Consider the following 16,730-nt stretch of genomic DNA (forward strand, 5'->3'; position numbering starts at 1 on the left):
CCAGCAACTCAGACCCCCATACCAGCTAGGAGGGGACTTGCTCAGCATGTTGGCCTTGGCACACTCTGGGGGTGGCTGTGTTTGCTCAGAATGTCTTCCCTGCTCGGCCCAAGTTCCCTCCTCTTCTTCCCCTCCCCATCCTTCCTTCTCTTCCCTGCCACCCCCGCCCCAGTCCCTCAGCTCCGCCCTAAGTTCCCTGAGGTGGTTTCTGAGTAGTGTCTGTGCTATGGGAAGGTGGCCATCTCAGTCCCATCTAAACACAACGCTGGTGCCAAGTCTCAAGGCCAGCACCCAGTCCCTGGGGCTGCTGGGCCAAAAGGAGCAGTGGTGTCAGTAGAAGGGGTGCTGTGATCCTCGGCACTGTGCAGAATTCCTGCCACATTGCGGGAGCGGGGAGGTCAAGAAGTTCCCACTTGTTTACTGTGTTCACAGGCTGAGCAGCACACAGCACAACACACCCCAGAGGACAGGCTTTGGAAGGGGAGCATCTAGCATTCCTGCAGTGATGAGGGCAACCTCAAGGGGGCAATGTGGAGCTAAGAAAATGGAAGGGGAGCATGATGGGAGGCCAGGTGTGCTATCTAGTGTGTATTTGGAGAAGAGAGGAACGTCTGGTGAATTCCAAGGCACAGTGCAGGAGAGGGGAGAGGAGAAAGTGCAGGAGCGACAGGAAGGCCTTAGTTCATACTGCTGTCATTCATTCTGCAGACTCTGCTCCTCAGCTTGTTGGTGCATCCTTACCTGGTAGAAGGAACAGAGGGAAACAAATATACTCCCTCCACCTCCTAAAGGTCACACGTGTGTGTGTGTGTGTGTGTGAGTGTGAGTGTGAGTGTGTGTGTGTGTGAGTGTGTGTGTGTGAGTGTGTGAGTGTGTGTGTGTGTGTGAGTGTGTGTGTGTGTGTGTGTGCGTGTGTGCTGGAAATTGAACCCAGATCCCTCTCCACACCCATTGCACCCAGCCCACCCCCACCTACCCAGGTACCACCTCCCTTCTGCCAGACCTGGGGTTTGACTTTGGTTTCCCTGGTGCCCAGGCTAATCCAACTGAACTTCTCTCCAGTTCAATGCTATCATCTCAACTAGCCACTTCTAGTGCTTTGGAATGCTCCCTGTATGGTAGTCCCTGGGAAAACACACAAACACAAACCACTGGACTTGTGTCCTTGCTTTTTGTATATTGTTACAGCGTCTGGTTACTACTGCATGTCACCATTTATCACTGTGCTTTTGGCTTGGTATTTATTTATCTTTTCCCCCTGCTTTCTCCCCATCCATAAGCCTCCCCTCATCCCTTCTCCCCTTCCCAGTGGTGGGCTGTGGCTAGAGGGAGGAGCAATCCCTTGTGCCTAGCACCACGTAACCGATTGATAACTCACCAGTATTGGTTAAAAGGGAGTGACACCACCACCCAGACCCAAATTCTTGGAGTCTCATGTTTCAGGTCCAGCCACAGGTCCCCATTTGCCAAATAATGAGACATGGTGAAGGCAGGGAAATATTTATTACATGGCATGAATAGGCTTTGGAAAGAACTCTTATCAGTTCATTCTCAGCAGGAAGAATTAGGAAAGAGAATGAGGAAGGTATACATAATTAAAACACCCACAGCTAGATCACACAGGCATAGCCTGGTTGACCATGATCTTAGTCTTGGTTTCTGGGGGCCGTTCTGAGGACCTTCCCTTTTCACCACTTAAAAGGGGTTGGAGCAAATCATTCACTGCTGCTGGCAGGTAACAGGTGGCAGGTAGTAGGTGCTCTGTCCTGGGCTTTTGTTTTCTTTGTAGCAGTTCTACTGTTTGACACAAGGTGTTTATTCCTGATCAACCCTGCCTTTCCTGGAGCCCAGAGGGGATTGTAAAGTCACTGCAAGAAGGAATGGCTTCCATCAAAAGGATGCAAAGGGGAGGGGGCTGCCTGGGTGCCCAGCTTTTATCCTTCATTTACACAACTCATGGGTCCAGTGAAAGCAGCTTCTAAGTTGTCTCTTACTGGTGGGAAATTGATTGAGCTTGTATGATTCCAAATGAGGATAGAGCTTTGGGCAGGAGGAGCAGCAGAAAGGAATCTCACCACAGATCAGAGGTAGGGTTCAGGGGGAGTCCACACCGTGGGTGAATATCACAGCTCACATCAACTGTCCTCTCTCATTCCTCTGCTCAGAGTGATTCCTGGGAACCAGCAGCCCTTCCTTTGTTCTCATCCTGGTTGGTTATTTCTGAGGGACTTCGAAGCTTCCCAGTTCCCCCTCACTTCCACCTGGGGGCGCTGCAGCCCAGGAAACCAGTCTTGGTCCTCAGGGAGAAGGGCATTCAAAACCCTGTCTCAGGCAAAAACCGACCTCAATGACACCAAGGGCCAAACACAAGAGTGAAGTCAGCCAGAAGAAATCTATGGAGAAGAGAGAATGCATGTCCAATTTCTGGGACCATCAAGACTCAGACCAGACTTGCCCCAAATTTCAGTTTTCCAAATGAAACCCATTATTTTAGGCTTTTTAATGAATGCTCTCCCAACTTTTAGACATTCAGTCTCCAATCACAATTTTCAAACAGGGTGTAGGCCAATTGGATACGGCTGTGTCAGATGGCTTTAACTCAGGGCCTGGGTGCTATCCCTGAGCCTCTTTGTGATCAAGGCTAGTGCTCTACCATTTGAACCACAGTACCACTTCCAGCTTTTTTTTAGTTGTTTATTGGAGATAAACATCTTATGGGAACTTTTCTGCCCAAGCTGGCTTTGAACCATGATCCTCAGATCTCAGCCTCCTGAGATCTTAAATTGATTATTATACATAAAAATATATTTGAGGGAAAAAGTGTATATATTTGGGGGCAACAGTTATGCATATTATTTACCTTTTTTCTTAAAGAGCCAATATTTAAATTTTAAGTGTATTTTTTATGTAGCCCCAGCTGGTAGCTTACACCTATAATCTCAGCTACAAGGGAAGCATAGTAGGAGGATTGTGGTCTGAGTCCAGTCCTGGGCAAAAGGCTGAGAACCTATCTAAAAAAAATAACCTAAAGCAAAAGAGCTGGAGGCTTGGCTCAAGTGGTAGAGCATTTTTCTGGCAGGCATAAGGTCCTAATTTCAGAGGAGGAAGAGGAGGAGGAGGAGGAGGAGGAGGAGGAGGAGGAGGAGGAGGAGGAGGAGGAGGAGGAGGAGGAGGAGGCGGCACAGGAAGAAGAAAAAGGAAACAAGTAGTTTTTAAATTCTCTGGACAGAATCCACTATAGGTGGAAGACAGAATGACATAGGTGGAGTGAGGAGACAGTGGTAGCGTCACAGTGAGTGCCATGACAGAGAATGTGAAATGAATAGACACTAGTTAAAGACACCCGTTCAAGGACTTTTGCTTTAGAGTGGAACTCAGGAAAACCTTTTGGCCTCACCCCACAGAGATTACAGCTCTGCTCATTCTTCATGATAGGAACAATCCAAGAGAGGGGGAGAAGTGAACATGTAGAAGATGAGGAAAAACACAAGGGTGAAGACTGGAGGTGAGGGTGTGGGAGTCTGGATGTACACGTCAGTGGCACTCCACTCACAGGAGGGAAGGAGGGAACCCACACGGCAGAGCTGCGAACCCACACAGCAGAGCTGCAAACCAACATGGCAGAGCTGCAAATCCACACAGCAGAGCTGCAGGGAAGTGAGGATGCAGTAGGGACAGGAGGCTGATTGTTAAAAGATACAGTGTGGGGCTGGGAAGGTGGCTCAGTGGTAGAGTGCTTGTCTCCTATGCATGAGGCCCTGGGTTCAATTCCTCAGCACCACATAAGCAGAAAAAGCCAGAAGTGGTGCTATGGATCAAATGGTAGAGCACTAGCCTTGAGCTGAAGCGCTGAGGGACAGTGCCCAGGCCCAGAGTTCAGGCCCCATGATGAAGGAGGAGGAGGAGGAGGAGGAGGAGGAGGAGGAGGAGGAGGAGGAGGAGGAGGAGGAGGAGGAGGAGGAGGAGGAGGAAAAAGATACAGTATTTGCTTATAGATAGATAGATAGATAGATAGATAGATAGATAGATAGATAGATATAAATATAGATATTTCAAGCCAGGCATTGGTGGCTCATGCCTGTAATCCTGTCTGAGATTTAGTTCTAAGCAAGCCCAGGCAGGAAAGTCCATGAGAATCTTTATCTCTAATTTATCACCAAAGACACTGGAAGTAGAACTGTGGTTCAAATGGTAGAGTGCTAACCTTGAGCACAAAAGCCCAAGGACAGCACCAAGGCCCTAAGTTAAGCCCAGGACAAGCACACACACACACACACACACACACACACACACACACACACACACACACACACACACACACACACACACACACACACACACACACACACACACATGAGACAGTATTTCAGAACTAGAGGCATGGCTCAAGTGGTAGTAAAACAGCAAGGAGCAGAGGGATAGGGGAGCAGAGTAAGAGCACAGGCCCTACGTTCAGGCTCCAGTACATACACAAAAAGTATACAGCACTGCTGCTGGGCTTCAGGGTGAATGATCATTACTAGGCACTGATTGTGAAGCATGCACGTATCACAGGGGGTCCTGGACATGGGTCCCTCTGATGCTAGGGCCAGAGGTGACTGGGACATAAGAGGAACATCACAGAGGGAGCCAAGTTCAAGGGGCCTCAGAGTGCTATGCCCAGACTCACTTATCTTCTGTCAAGACTTGTAAGGTAACTAGCCCTGATCAACCCAGCTTCTCTTATCCATTTGCTCCCTTTCTCTCTCCTTCTCCCTCCCTCCCTCGTCCAGGAGCCTGTCAGATTCAGAGCTGAATCAAAACAATTCGTCAATAACATAGGAGAGTCAAAGGGGGACAGAGTTATATTCTATGTTTATAAAAATCAGTGTGACTTGCCGGGCGCCAGTGGCTCACGCCTGTAATCCTAGCTACTCAGGAGGCTGAGATCTGAGGATCGCAGTTCAAAGCCAGCCCAGGCAGGAAAGTCCGTGAGACTCTTATCTCCAATAAACCATTAGAAAACCAGAAGTGGAGCTGTGGCTCAAGCAGTAGAGCACTCACCTTGAGTTGAAGAGCACAGTGACAGCGCCCAAGCCCAGAGTTCAAGCCCCACAACTGACCAAAAAAAAAAAAATCAGTGTGACTGGGATTGCAAAGCCTTTTCATTCAGGGTTGGCATCTATATGTTCCTGGTCTAGAGAAAGCTATTTCCTTTCAATACAGGCTTGTTCCTGAATTACCCATGTGACAAAACATCTCTGCTTAAGGAAGCCAGGTAAGAAAAGGTTTAATCTGTAAAGTCCTAGTACTATAAATAAGTATGTTTTATGTCTTATTTAAAAATTATGATTTGAGGAGAAAAATAGGTTCACCTCTATCAAACCATTTACTGGGAAGGCAACCGCGAAAATGCACTCGAGCTGAGCCTGGGGTCAGGGCAGAGGTCTTGGCTATGGCGGTTTTCCTAGATGAGAGTCGTGCCAAGGAAGCAGGTGTATGTCAGTTTCCCTGTCACATGTCAGTCTTGGGGGCACAGGTGAGGTGATCACTTCTGATGTGATCCATAAGCTCCTGAGTTCAGTGTGTCTCACATGATCTGATACATTTGTGGCTATCATTCTTTATCGATATAAATAAAGTACATTTAAGTTTGTGTTGCATGATGTGCTGGCAGATGGTGGTACTTGGATGGACAAGTACCCTCCTGCTCCAGAAGTGCCATTCTGACTTGGCACTTCTTTTCCACATAGAGGAATTTAGGTCCAAAGTGTTGCTTTATAAGATGATGTCACTTGAAGCTAAGCATAGCCTTGAAGGTTCTGTCATATATAACAACATGGAGAAATGCTAAGCAAACCTAGCTTTCTCCTCAGTGGCCCTCTTTCTTTAGGTAGAGAATAAGACTTACATTTCATCTGATTCCTAAACCAGATAAAGGGCAAGTTTAGGCCAAAGTGAATCATGACCATGCTCTTAGATAGACTATTAGGGGAAAGGGTGGGTGAGGACAGAAGAGAAATGCTAGGCATCAGGAAGAGGACAAAAGTCCTCCAGTTGTATGTGTTGACTTCTTGTTCTAGGAACCCTAATCCAAAGCAGCCATGACGTGGTATCCCAACAGACACAGCTTCCTAACTGCAGTGGGCTTCCTACTCCTGTGGCTTTTCATCACTTTGAAACTCTTTGACGAAATTGAGCATAGTCAAAACCTGGTGATTATTAAAGACCAAGTTGCAACGTGTACTGTAGTTTGCAAACTAGGAATGGAGGGAGGGTAGGAATGTAGAGGCCGGGAAGATCCACCCAATGCACTTTGGCTCTCCTTTTACATTTCTGCCTGAGAGAAGGAGGCTCTAGGGTGGATTGGAGTGTGGACTTGAACCCCTTAGTCCATGAAGAAGCTGCATTTACTTCTCATGTGTTTAAGGTAAGGGAGAGAATGACTACTGCTTGAGCCCTGGGTCCCTTGGCCAATGGCCAGGCATCCTCAGACTGGCTTCACTTTGGGAAGAATAATTCAATCTTTTCCCCCTAGAGAAACTTATGGGATGACACTGGGGCATCAATTCTGTTCTTTTGTGAAAAGAGGTACATATTTTCCTTTTCTATCATCCCAGGAGGACAGCTATAACAGTAAGAAGAGCCTACGGCCACTGGAAGACTGGCACACCATCACCTTGAAATATTTAAGAAAAAACCAAAAGAGAAGAAAGAGTGAGTGCTAAGGAAGGGGAGGAGTGGAGTATTTCAGGGGAAGTAGGGTAATATAGCTGGGAAAGAATGAAAAAAAAGGGAAAAGAAAAGGCAGAACTATGCCCAGCAGTATTTGAATCTAATGAACAGTTCTTTCCCCTTCCCCCAAGATGTTCACATGTCAGAAGTTTGAGGAAGAAAGGAAAAAATTGTTTGTTGTAGTAAGAAAATGAAATCCAAGTTAACCACATATTAAATACTTCTGAACGCTTGTTAGTCTCATCAACAGAACATAGTCATATTGGGTAAACAAAGAGCATGACTCACCTTACTTTATGTAACTTAATATTTGGGGCTGCAATGATAATTGATTCCCTGGACATAGAAGACTGTGTAGCTCCATGGCATCAAAATGTAAAAGGAAAAGTACTAAGTAAACCCTTTAAAAGGAAGAGATGTGATTGAAGTTGTTTATGTGCACGTTTAAGTAAGGGAAATCAAACAATAAATAAAATGTGTAACTAAAGAAAAAGAATCATTGAATTTTTGAAGTGTACAGAGTAATTAAGAAGGTGCAGACAGCCAGGCACCAGTGGCTGTAATCCTAGCTACTCAGGAGGCTGAGATCTGAGGATCACGGTTCAAAGCCAGCCCAGTCAGAGACTCTTATCTCCACTAAACCAACCAGAAAACCAGAAGTGGCTCAAGTGGTAGAGCACTAGCCTTTAGCTGAGGGACAGTGCCCAGGCCCAGAGTTCAAGTCCCACAACCAATAAAGAAGAAGAGGAAGAAGGAGGAGGAGGAGGAGGAGGAGGAGGAGGAGGAGGAGGAGGAGGAGGAGGAGGAGGAGGAGGAGGAGGAGGAGGAGGAGGAGGAAGTGGAGGAAGGTGCAGACATTAGGTTCGATAGAGAACATTTGTATAAGAGGGTCTTGAAGTTGCATCGTCCAACTCCCTTAGCTTTATGGATTTAGACCCAAACCCTGCAATAGAAGTACCTGCTCAAGATTATGCATCCAGTGATAGAATTGATTAGAACTGTAGGCTCCTGGGCTGAGGGCATAACTCAGTGGTAGAACACTTGCCTAGTGTGCTTGTCAGGTTCAATTCCCCAGCACTGCAAAAACAAAAAAGCTTAGGCTCCTGATTTCTAGGTGAATCCCCTCTTAAGATCTTTCTTCAAAGGAAACCTTTTGGAAGGTGAGCTGAGTAGAAAAGAAAAAGAAGTATACTCACTACAATAATAGTGCTTATTGAGTACTTAAACTATGTGCTTCAAAGTTTGAGGTTCAAATACTCCAAGAAACCCGCAAGGACTCAGCATCATGTAGCTAGTACTTCTCCAACTCTAATATGCATACAATTCTCCTGATTTCATTAAAATGCTGGGGTTGGCTGAGAATGTGGCTTAGAGGTAGAGTGCTTGCCTAACATGCATGAAGCCCTGGGTTCGATTCCTCAGTACCATATAAACAGAAAAAGCCAGAAGTGGTACTGTGGCTCAAGTGGTAGAATGCTAGAAGTGAGCAAAAGAAGCTCAGGGACAGGGCCCAGGCCATGAGTTCAAGCCATAGGGCTGGCAGGAAAAAAAATTCTGGGGTTGAGATTCTACACATCTAATAAGCTTGAAATTGAGGATGATGTTGCTAAGTTATAGGGCACGCTTAAGAGAAGCAAGGATGCAAAAATCCCTTCAGCCAAAGAACAAATGAGAAATGGGAGAGGGGGTCCCAAATAGCACCTCCCTCTCTATAATCCATTTTTGTCTAGAGAGTCTCTTTTGAAGCCCAAACTTGTAACCCTCCTGCCTTAGCTTCCACAGTGCTAGAATGGCAAGCCTCCTCCACCGTGCCAGAACCCTATAACAATCCTCACCACTACTGCCCGCTGACAACTGTACCTGCTTTCCCTCTTCTTAGCATGGCTGACAGTGGGGATCTCCTCAGTGTCACAACAAAATCAAGGCCACCTGTTGGACACCTTGGCTTCTTTATATCGCACCTGTTCCCCAGCTGAGAAGAAGCATCTCACAGTGCTGCTCCACCTAGCAGATGCCAACTTCACCTGGCTCCGACAAATGGTCTCCCACATTTCAAGACTCTACAGCTCACAGATCTTGGCAGGGAAGTTGCTAGTGATCCATGCTCCCCCTGATGCCTACCCCACTGTGGATGCCACTCAGAACGAGACCTCACAAGGGCAATTCTACTCCAAGCAGAACACAGACCATGCCTTCCTCATGAGCTTCGCCCAAAACCTCTCTCCTTACTTCCTGCTACTAGAGGACAATGTCTTTTGTGCCCCCAACTTTGTCACCCATATTTATTCAACAGTGGCCACCATGAAACCCAACCCATGGGTACTCTTGGATTTCTCTAACATGGGACTCGTTGGCAAGCTCTTCCACAGCAGGGATCTTCCGTTCTTGGCCCAGTTCCTGCTCCTATTCCACAAGGAAAAACCCCTTGACAGGCTGATCCTTCACTTCCGTACCCTCCTGGGGCAGAAAACCCCTCTGCTCTACAGACCATTTCTCTTCTATCACAGGTTGTACCGTCACCCCTTTGGTGACAAAAATGCCATGAACATTCAGGAGAATCCTTACGGTCCTCACATCCTCCCTGCAGCTGTTTTCACAGACATGAAGGTTTCTGATGTTCATGTGCCCTGGGAGGCCTACACACTGGATGAGTCATTCTTTTGGACCTACAATGTTAGCACAGGGAACCATTTGACGGTGCTTTTGAACCATCCAGCAAACCTGAGAAGAGTGCAAGTGATAACAGGAGCCATCGTGGATGGAAAGTACGCCCTACGGAAGGGACAGGTGGAGCTAGGCTACCACCCTGATGGAATGCCTCGGTCCTGTACCGACTTTGTCCTGCTGGGCCGTCTCCAGCAAGGGCTGATAGATCGGGAGATTCTTGGGGACAGTCTGGGGAAGCACGTGAGCTGTGTGAGGGTGGTGGCGAATGCTAACCAGGCTGGTGGTCTTATAATTAGACACATTTACCTCTGGAAGGAAAATGCCAATGAAAGAAAAAGGATCCTGAAAGTTAATGATAAAGCAGTATGACAAAATTAAAAGTGCCAAGCCATTTTGTTCTAAGCTGTAAGAGTGACGGGCGGGGGGTGAGGAGGCCTGTGGGGAGAAACATACAGTGAATGAAAGGTAGAAAGAGAAGAATCCATCTTTCTTTTGGTACCACTAAAACTCGTATTCCTCCCTTTTTCTATCTAAATGGATAACTCTTTAAGAAAGCTTTTGCTAGGCAAAAGCAGCTTAATCTAATTTGGGGAAGGATCTTGGTTAGGCCCAGAGATTTTACATTCCTGGGATGTTTACTTCAGCTAAAATAGTGTATGTGCATGTGTGTATACTTTCATGTTTGTATGTTCACAGATACAGATGAAGATGTAATATGGTGAAAGGATAAATGGGGGGATCCTTTTAGAGGGTTTGAGGGAACAAACTCAGGGCCTTGCACATGCTAGGCAAATGCTCCTCCACCAAGGTACATCCTCAGCCCATACAGAGAGCAGAAGGGTCTTTTCTCTTTTTTATAAGACAGGGTAGCCTCCTGGGTGGTGTGATTACAGGCATGAGCCACCTTTCCAATACAAAGTATATATAATATTTATACAGAATATATAGATATGCATGCATGAGAAAGAGATTACATGGAAGTATAGGTCCAGGGGATTGTTCAACCTTATCCTACCTAGTCAATGATTCCTGTTGCATTACCGTGTGCAACCAAAGGTGGCGCACCAGCAAGAAGCTCCCTCCAGCTGTACAAAGTGAGTTCTGAGAATTCTGGAGTCACCGCGAAGCTGCTAGTAGGGCTCAGCATCTCCTCTGCTCATGATCTCTGTCATCACATCTGATTTCTGACCTTCCACCCTCAGATCAACCCTTCTGGGTGTATAGCCTTCCCTCACCCAGGTAGAAGGCTAAGGTCATCTCAGACAGCTGTGGAGGCTCAGGTGTTCTCTGTTACCAGCCACTTAACCCTGGCCAATTTGAATGGTAGCTCCTGTGGGAATGGGGACAGTGAAGGGGGTGTACAAGCCCCTTCTCAGACTGGTCCAGTAGCTGTCTTCCCCAATGGGCCTCCCCCCCCCTCTCTGTTTCTCTCTGTGTGCTAGTTACATCCTTTGTTCAAAGTAAATGCTTTGTATTCCCCCGGCTTGCCTTTATTTTGGTGGGGAGAGGGAGTATTTGTGCCCCTTGGCAGTCAGTTCCTGCTGAAAGACAATGGTAGGAAGTCCGTCTCTCCTGGATACCGAGGAGCCCACACAGCTGCTGGGTACCATCGTGAGACTATAGACCCCTTGCCCTACCTCCTGAGACCCAGCAGTAACCCCTTTTTTTGTAACCCTTTTCCTTCCAGGTTTTTCATTCACCAGATTGCTGAGTTCCAAATCTGTACCAACCCCCTTGGAGGGAGGATCTCCAGGTCTCCTCTGTAAAACCCCGAGGCTCTCGGGGGTATAAGTAGGCACTTCTTTGGTGACTGACGTGCAGTGGGAAATACAAAGGCTCTGGTGCCTCTCAAACTGGAATTTCAACCCTGGCTCTATTTATTAGCTGGATGACCTTAAAATGGTATTTAACCTCTCTGAGCCAGTATCCCATACCTGTAAAACAAGGATTGCACCTACCACACCAGGTTGACACATGAATTCAAGACACTCAGGGACCCTAGCACAAGTGTTAAGTCCTCAATGTTCGCCAAGCATGGCACCCTCCCACCACCCACCTCTCCAAGGGAACCTCTTGAAAGGACCCACTACCCCAGGGTTCTTGTTGCTCCCTGTGATGCCTCCTGAGGCTCCAGGGCAAATGCACACCTGGCCTGGGGATTTGGACTGCCCTGGATCTGAATGGGTCTGAATGGAGAGCCCCAGACAAGTCCAGGCAGGTTAGGTATCTCTATAGATGCCAGTCCTGTCCTAGGAGAGAGGCCCGTTTGTCTCCCTCACTGACAGGTCTGCAGGATTCTCCCCTTTTCTGGTTGGGCTACTGTAGGAATCCTGAGCATACAATATTGTGACCATAGGATTAAGAGATGGGACAGAGATAGAAGTCTGGATTTCCGGGGTTTTCCATGAGCAGTATCACCCCCACTCAGGGAGGTAATGGATACAGGGGTGCCTGCCTGGTAGAGGAAGCCCAAAGGGTAGGGTGATGTGTTCTAGATGTGTGAAACCATTGCCCCTCTAGGATTCCAGATGTTCTTATTCATGAGATGTCTCCACAGGGTTGCTGTGGCAAACAAATGAGATTATAACTCTAGTGGTAGAGCTCCACCATTAGGAGCAATGCTCAGAGACAGTGCCCAGACCCTAAGTTCAAGCCCTAGGACCAGACCAAAAAAAAAAAAAAGCTAAGATTGAGTTTGGCTTTTGATACGAGAGACTCCACACTCATATACCTACTGCTTTGGTTCCTTCTACCTGAATGGAAGACTGCTGCCAAATTTCCCAAAATGCCATCATAATGTACACTTGACCTTGTCTGAAACACTGTTTTCTCACTTTCTATTGGTACTCATTTGGATTCTGAGTGGGGAAGGAAACACCACCTCTCTAGTTAGTAAGCTGCTGCCACACTGTGCACAAGGCCCGCACTTAGTGGGGGCCCTTCCATATTAGAGATGCTAAAGAAGGAAGTTTGGATGATGAAGTTTACTTAGTCCTCTCTTGGATTTTAGGCCTCCAGAGGAAGGGATGCTGGGAGAATCCGTGGCACCTAATTATAGTGATTCCCTCTGGGATGGTAGGTCACTGAGAAGTGACCTGGCCCATCCATGGAAATCATGTCAAAAACTCCAATAAGTTTGTTCTTAAGAGCCACAGAAATTCAAGCATTTTGGTGGGAAAAAAGTTTGTATTTTGAGTTATCGAGATTTCAGTGGAACCAAAGCTCTGAGTCTTGGTTTACTGAATATGGCTATATATTCAGTAAATGATAATTGTGTGTGTGTGTGTGTGTGTGTGTGTGTGTGTGTGTGTGTGTGTGTGTGTGTGTGTGTGTGTGTGATTTTCCTTGAGCCAGGCACCCATGGCTCACACTTGTCCTCCTAGCTACTCAGAAGGCTGAGATCTGAGGATTGCTATTCGAAGCCAGCTCAGGTAATAAAGTCCATGAAACTCTTATCTCTAATAAAACTACTCAGAAAAAGCCAGAAGTGGCACTGTGGCTCAAGTGGTAGAGTGCTAGCCTTGAGCACAAAGAGGCTTAGAGACAGAGCCCCAGCCCTGAGTTCATGCCCCAGGACCAACAAGAAATAAAATAACAAGTATTTCATAAGAAGAAAGAAAGGGAGGAGAGGGGATAGGAGTGTGGGAGCTGGGGGAGGGAAGGGATAGTGGGACAACAACAAGGAAGGGGAGGGGTAACAATGATCCACTAGTAATGTTCTCATCGCCTTACTCATGCAACTGTAACCCCTCTGTACAACATCGTAATAAAATAATTTTTTTTAAAAAGAAATGAAGAAAGTTACCTCTCCAGATAAGATGAGCTCTAAACACAGGTATAATTTGGCAAAGGTCTGTAATCCTTTGTATATTCTAATATATAGCCTAGTAAACAATTAGGGCTGATTTTCCTTTGGGGTTGACAGTCTGATGTTTGATGTCTAAGCTGTAGCAGGGAGGAACTAATAAAAAGAAATTACATCAAAATATGAAGGGAAGAAGGGCCACATTCATCTTCACAGTAAATGTCAATATCAACCCAGAGCAAAGGCTCTCAAACATGCTATCTGAGATGCATCCAAAGTAATCCAAGTAGTGGGTTAACTTCTGTAACTTTTTTTTTTGGTTGTGGGGCTTAAACTCTGGGCCTAGGTGCTCTTCCTAAACTCTTCAGCTCAGGGCTAGCACTCTACCACTTGAGCCACAGCATCACTTCCAGTTTTCAAGTGGTTCATTGGAAATAAGAGTATCACGGATTTTCTTTCCCTGCCTGGCTTTGAACTGTGATCCTCCTAAATAGCTAGGATTACAGGTGTGAGCCACCAGCGCCCAGCAACTTCTGTAACTTTTAACAAAGAAGAAATTACTGTGGATAATTAGATGAGCCATGCAACCAAGCCCCTCTTGGGTACTTATATACTTTCTTGAATTAGAGAAACAGATGGCTTCAATGATCAGCATGAGCATCTGTGGTCCTGTCACCACAGTGGATATTGCCCTGGTAGAGAAAGAAGGGAAGAAAGGGATCCTTAGGTAGGAAAGAACCTAGGCAGAATGCCAAAGAGGAAGAAATATGGTACTGTAAAGCTGGGAGGAGTAGAAGGTAGGGCATGGATGCACCATGGAGTAGGCAAGAGGCACACTGAGGTGTGAGGGGAGCAGCACTAGCCCTCTGCATGTCCTGGGACACGTGATGATGCTCATACCTGTATTAGCACAGAGAAGGCAGTACAACAGTCACACCCCAGCCAAGGCTGGTTCTCGTGGGAGAGCTTTTATAGTTGGGGTGCAGCAGTTACTCATGGGAAACCTGTTCCAAAGCTACTTAGCAACTGTTCTTATCATCTAAGCAATGCCAGCCAATGGGTCCAATCTCACCCTCTAGACAGACCAGAAACTTTGATGTTGCTCACGTCCTTGGTGAAGTGCACATTCTCCAAGATGAACATGTCAGTCACCAGCCAGTGCTCTGCAGGAGACTGCCGGCAGGGTCGGCATGGCTGCCAGCAGCCAGCACTGGCTTCTTTCTCTTGGAAGGAAGGAAACACTGCAGAGGAAAAGATCACAGGAATGTCAAAGCTGAGCCGGCTCACACACGTTATCATGCTCATTCTACGGATGCTTCCCACTGCTCCCTGGCAGCTTTCTAAATGGGAAAAGGAGAGAAGCTGGCCATCTGAGTAGGGTATAGATGAGGGAGGATGTAGGCTGCCTCTTCTGATGCCTGCCCTGATGCTTCAGATATTGAAAGCAGCACTATGGCTTCAGATATTGAAAGCAGCACTATGGCTTCAGATATTGAAAGCAGCACTATAGCTTCAGATATTGAAAGCAGCACTATGGCTGACAGTTTCCCCGCTGCTCTTATCAGACTGCAGGCCTACCTGACACACTGGTAACCATACCTCCTCAGCCAATGTGAATCTGTTCTGTCCTCATTTCAACATGGCAGTCCCACCATGGGTATGTAGCTTTGAGGTGACCTTCTCAGGAAGTCTTCCCCAACCAAAAAGTCTGAGTTAGCTTTCCATACTTCCTACTGTATCTATTTTTTTAAAAAAGAACTGAGTATAAATGATATATAAACCATGCATATATAAAGTATATGGTTTCATATGTTTTAGCACACGTATATGCTGGTGAAATCACTACCCTAATGAAGAATATGAACGCATCTATCACTTCTAGAAGGTTCTGTATATGCCACTCCTGCTTTTTAACTTATCATTTTCTGAAATTTTCTTAATTACTGTTTCCCTCTGTTACTGTATCTCCATTCACAGGACAGTAATTGTTATAGAGCAGGAACTCAGTCATTTGTTAAAAGAATGGCCAGAAGGAGATCTGGCTTTGATCTGTTCTACCATTGTGATAAATAACACTAGACTTACCTTATAAAAAGGAAAATCCAATGTGGTATATATATACAATGGAATTCTATGCCTCCCTCAAAAAGGCAAAAGTCAAGAACTCTAACAACAACAGATGCTGGAGGGGATGTGGACAGAAGGGAACCTTACTTCATTGTTGGTGGGAATGTAAACTTGTTCAACCACTTCGGAAAGCAGTATGGAGGTTCCTCAAAAGACTTCACATAGAGCTCCCCTATGACCCAGCAATCCCACTTTTGGGCATTTACCCAAATGTTTACAAACAAGACCACACTAAAGCTACCAGCACAACTATGTTTATTGCAGCATTATTTACCATAGCTAAGATATGGAACCAACCCAGATGCCCTTCAGTAGATGAATGGATCAAGAAAATGTGGTATACACAAAGGAATTCTATGCCTCCATCAGAAAGAATGACATTGCCCCATTTGTTAGGAAATGGAAAAACTTGGAAAAAAATTATATTAAGTGAAGTAAGCCAGGCACAAAGAAACACAGGTCCCATGGTTTCCCTTATTTGCAATATCTAGTATATGTATGAGTCAAGCGGAAAAAGTCAGATAATGTGATGTTAGGAAAATGAACCCTTAGATAGGTATTTTAATTTTTTTTTCTTTCATGCATGTGTTTCTAACGCATTTATAAGATTATTTCTTTGTTGCTTTATATGTCCCTCCCCCACAGTATAACCCCCGCTTTCAATATATTTGATGTCAGTATAACTTGTGGAGGAGATGGGGAAAAACAAGTCGTTTAAGGATTCAGGTGGACCTGTTGCAACAATGAGAAGTACAAATTGTCATGTCAAAAACGAGCTTTACAATGTCGGTGGGGGGGGGAGGATTGGGGGGAGGGGGGAGGCTGGGAAGGGAGGTGAAGGTTAAACAAAGGAGGAGGCTGCAATGCTTGGTAAGAAATGTACGCATTATCCTGCCCATGTAATTGTAACCCCTCTGTACAGTATGTTCACAAATAAAATAAATTTAAATTAAAAAAAGAAATGTATGCATTATCCTGCCCATGTAATTGTAACCCCTCTGTACAGTATGTTCACAAATAAAATAAAATAAAAAGAGGAAAAAGCTAAAAAAAAAAAAAAAAAAGGAAAATCCACCTCTAGATCCTCAGGATCTTGTCACGTCCAATCTACATGAGTTTTCTTGATCACTGGGAGAAAGCCCCGGTGTGCGGCACATGTTCACAACACAGACTGCTGTAATTTCCTCCGTGTGAGGTGTTGGCACACTTGTAACAGCCCCAGTGACTGGGAATCATTACAGCTGCTGTCCTATCACTTCTCCCCATCCACCTTACACTCTGAAAAACTCAGCTGGGCACCCGTGATTCATGCCTGTAATCCTAACTACTCAGGAGGCTGAGATCTGAGGATCACAATTCAAACCCAGCCAGAGCAGAAAAGTCTGTGAAACTCTTATCTCCAATTAAGCACCAAAAG

The 16,730-nt window shown here is 45.9% G+C and overlaps 1 protein-coding gene across 1 annotated transcript; it reads left to right on the forward strand.

Moving 5' to 3' along the window:
• Positions 1–4,616: 4,616 nt before the first annotated feature.
• On the forward strand, positions 4,617–9,750 carry LOC138805472 (alpha-1,3-mannosyl-glycoprotein 4-beta-N-acetylglucosaminyltransferase-like protein MGAT4E). The gene is made up of 5 exons (XM_069990263.1): positions 4,617–4,693; positions 5,206–5,257; positions 6,063–6,194; positions 6,600–6,696; positions 8,594–9,750. Exons 3-5 carry the CDS (start codon positions 6,084–6,086, stop codon positions 9,748–9,750), a joined length of 1,365 nt encoding a protein of 454 aa, XP_069846364.1. The 5' UTR covers positions 4,617–4,693; positions 5,206–5,257; positions 6,063–6,083.
• The last annotated feature ends 6,980 nt before the right edge of the window (positions 9,751–16,730 follow it).

This window comes from Dipodomys merriami, unplaced genomic scaffold, assembly GCF_024711535.1.
Source record: "Dipodomys merriami isolate MVZ:Mamm:240054 unplaced genomic scaffold, mDipMer1.0.p SCAF_395, whole genome shotgun sequence".
In the NCBI taxonomy this organism is placed as follows: Eukaryota; Metazoa; Chordata; class Mammalia; order Rodentia; family Heteromyidae; genus Dipodomys; species Dipodomys merriami.